Raw genomic sequence first — 2,993 nt, 5'->3', positions numbered from 1 at the left:
ACTCTCGAGGGTTTATCAGTTCGCGGACTCTGTCCAAGCGTATGTTTGTTTTATATTGTTGTCAATTCATCACTTATCTCTAAATTAATCAATTGGTATTAAGTGAAATCACGTATCCTTAAAATCACATTACAAGTTTAATTGTTACTCGATTTTTAAGGTAAACACAATGTCACGTACCAAGCACCCTGTACTCAAGCTTCTTTTATGTTACTATTTTAGCAAATACAGGTATAGGGGTGGCGGACGTGCAAGGTAGGACGTCAACTTCCTCTCAGTCATCTGGTAAGCTTCATCTCTTGCTCGATAAAAGTCAATTATATTTGTCCTGCTTTGTTCATCTTATTAAGAGGCTCCCATAAACATAGTGGGTCATTTTAATTTGGCACGGCATTTACATGATGTAATCGCAGGAAGTTGAATATGTATAAGCTGTGTTGTCTTATAAAGAGGCCAAGGACATTTAAGTTCTACTAATCTTGAGATCAAAGCTTGTCAGATTCTGTTGGGAGAATTATAAGTCCAACGATTCCTGCGTGAGTCAGCTAGCTAGGGATATAAATGTATCTTTTTCACCATTTTCAGATTATCAATGAATCAGTTAGCCTAATCACTAGAATAGCGTAGGTTTCTCTTAGCTTAATTCGTGTTGTTTTTCCTTTTTGGTATCCAATGTGAAATGAGGTCTGCAACATTTTGACATAAAAAACTAGACGTACCGACTTTGGAAATTTGCTATACGCAGAGGAAGATAAAGATATCTGTAGCACAGACACTAGCACACTAACAGACAGTCTCTGTAGGTCCCACACAAGTCGGCATTCCTGTAATTATCAATCTGATATTTGTACAAGCATAAAGAACACTGCCCAACAGACATATATGTATATATTTATGGATATCAAAATGAAGTGGACTTTAGTAGCATCGACCATCTGTTGATAGCTTCAAGGTATTACATCTAATACTACGGCTCTGAACCTGGAATTTCTGGTGGAAACCGAAGATATCCAGGACAATGGCACCTAAATCTTAGTACTTGGCTTCAAGTTTAATTTGCTGGCGCTCTGGCAGCTTGCAGTTCTAACTTCAATCATACATAGCCGTTACAGCAGATAAGAAAAAAAAAAACTTCATTGATGTATAGAGACTGATCATACTGATCTCTCAGAACCATGTATCTCGATCGCGGGATGCATGCCAAGAAAATTACTCCATTTAGATTTTCTTCCACTGTTAAACCCGTCAGAACAAAACCTGTTAAATCTCATGCCAAAGCTTGAATCATAACCCCTCTCAGTTTCACGGAGCAAAAAGAACTATGTTTGAAGTTCAGCCAAACCAATAACTCAACTCTTCTGAAGTCCCTATCTCTGCACATAAAAAGACGTCACATTAGCAAAGCTAGTACCAACGATGCCATGCTTTCTTACAATGGCTAAATGTATGGAAAGAGATCCAGGAATGAAAACAATATCCATATCAGGTCCTTCACAGCATGAAGACAACTTCTGAAAGGCCAAAATCACCAAAGAGAATTTAAATTTCTATTTACTATACTAGTTTAACCTGACAGCATCCAGCAAGTGCTACCCTTTATGCAACTGATATACTTGAAACGATATAACGTTTATAGCTTAGATCTAAACAGGTATACTTAGCTTATTTACATTCAAATGGACAAAAAAGAATAATTCATATTTCTGGGGATTAGCAAATGAAAGGACATTGATCATGAAGAATACAGACACCTTTTATTTCCATCTCAGAGGACAGCAGACACCTGCAACATTTTCAAAAGTGGTTCTGAATCACACTCCCATCGTATAGGTTTATTATACAACTTTTGCCTCTCCATTGACTACTGCATTTCCGCTTTTGCTGGAGATGTTGCCGCCACTTTTCTTCGTTTGGGGCTTGTCTGGTCCATCATTTTCTGGACTTACTAATCTCTTGGCTGCTTCTTTCCCTGGGCTTGATAACTTCATAGGAACTGTTTTGTCCTTGAGAGATTCCACACTTTTTGATGCTGAACCATCATTTGATACGGTCACAGCTTTCTTAGGTTTACCCTTATCTAAAGTTTTTGGTGAAACTACATTGTCATTTGAAAGGCTAGCGTTGCGTGGCTTTGCACTTTGCTTCTCTGGCTCGGGATCAGGGAGTAATGCACGCCGGCTCAAACGAAGTTGCCCCTTGTCATTGATCTGTAATGAGACAAGATCTCAAATTGTCAACTGCTTCTGATTTCCATTTTTTATTATATATAAGTAATCAATTGTTAAAGGTTTCATATGCACTCGCTAAAAGATGCTAAATACATGTGCTCTTACTTGCATTCTGGAAAGACATACTAGCAAGAAACAACCTCACAACAAAGTAATTTGAATATTAAGGCTGGCTGATTTAGTAAAAACCACAACTTCAACCAGAAGAGAGATCGTTTAGTAGGCCAAATTCAAATTTCTAAAACTCAATCATAACAGGAGAATACAAATCTAAAGCCAGGAACAGAGGAAGAGATACAAATTCTCCTCCCCCGACACTTCCGATTTATCTTTTTCTGTCGAGCATTTAGAAACATCTATGAAAAACACATAAACCTGAAACTACTGAGACTGCTTGCACCTTTAACAGATTAAATCCATTAATATCAAGTTAACAGGCTAAACAACTTATTCGAAAAATTAAGACTTCACAACAGTTTAAATTTTCATCACTATCTGCAAGAAAATAAAAGTATGACTTTGCAACATAAGAAGCCATAACATTTGATTGAACTTATTCAGGGAACTGTCAGTCTCAAAATTAGTAACCGACCAACACACCAGCAGATCGTAGTGATAGGGTCCATAAGAAACAAGTTCCATATCCATATGTGTGGACAAATAATCATAATGCAAGGACATGTACTCTTCTGAATACTATAACAGAAATGACTAATGACACTGGAGCTAGTAAGTATTGAGCAAAGCTGAGAATCGCAATGCAGT

General features: G+C 37.4%; 1 protein-coding gene across 1 annotated transcript in view; it reads right to left on the bottom strand.

The window, feature by feature from the left end:
• The window catches only part of LOC109235725 (probable polyribonucleotide nucleotidyltransferase 1, chloroplastic), a 46,473-nt gene continuing 44,280 nt past the window's right edge, over positions 801-2,993 (bottom strand). The window contains exons 24-25 of the mRNA XM_019401949.1: positions 1,752-2,207; positions 801-1,373 (exon numbers count right to left, since the gene is read on the bottom strand). Of these exons, the coding sequence (XP_019257494.1) occupies positions 1,836-2,207 (372 nt within the window). The 3' untranslated portion in view covers positions 801-1,373; positions 1,752-1,835. The remainder of the gene's footprint in view (positions 1,374-1,751; positions 2,208-2,993) is intronic.

The sequence above is a fragment of the Nicotiana attenuata genome, chromosome 1, assembly GCF_001879085.1.
Source record: "Nicotiana attenuata strain UT chromosome 1, NIATTr2, whole genome shotgun sequence".
Taxonomy (NCBI): domain Eukaryota; kingdom Viridiplantae; phylum Streptophyta; class Magnoliopsida; order Solanales; family Solanaceae; genus Nicotiana; species Nicotiana attenuata.
Note: the sequence above shows the minus strand (reverse complement) of the source record. Positions and strands in the feature narration are given on the sequence as shown.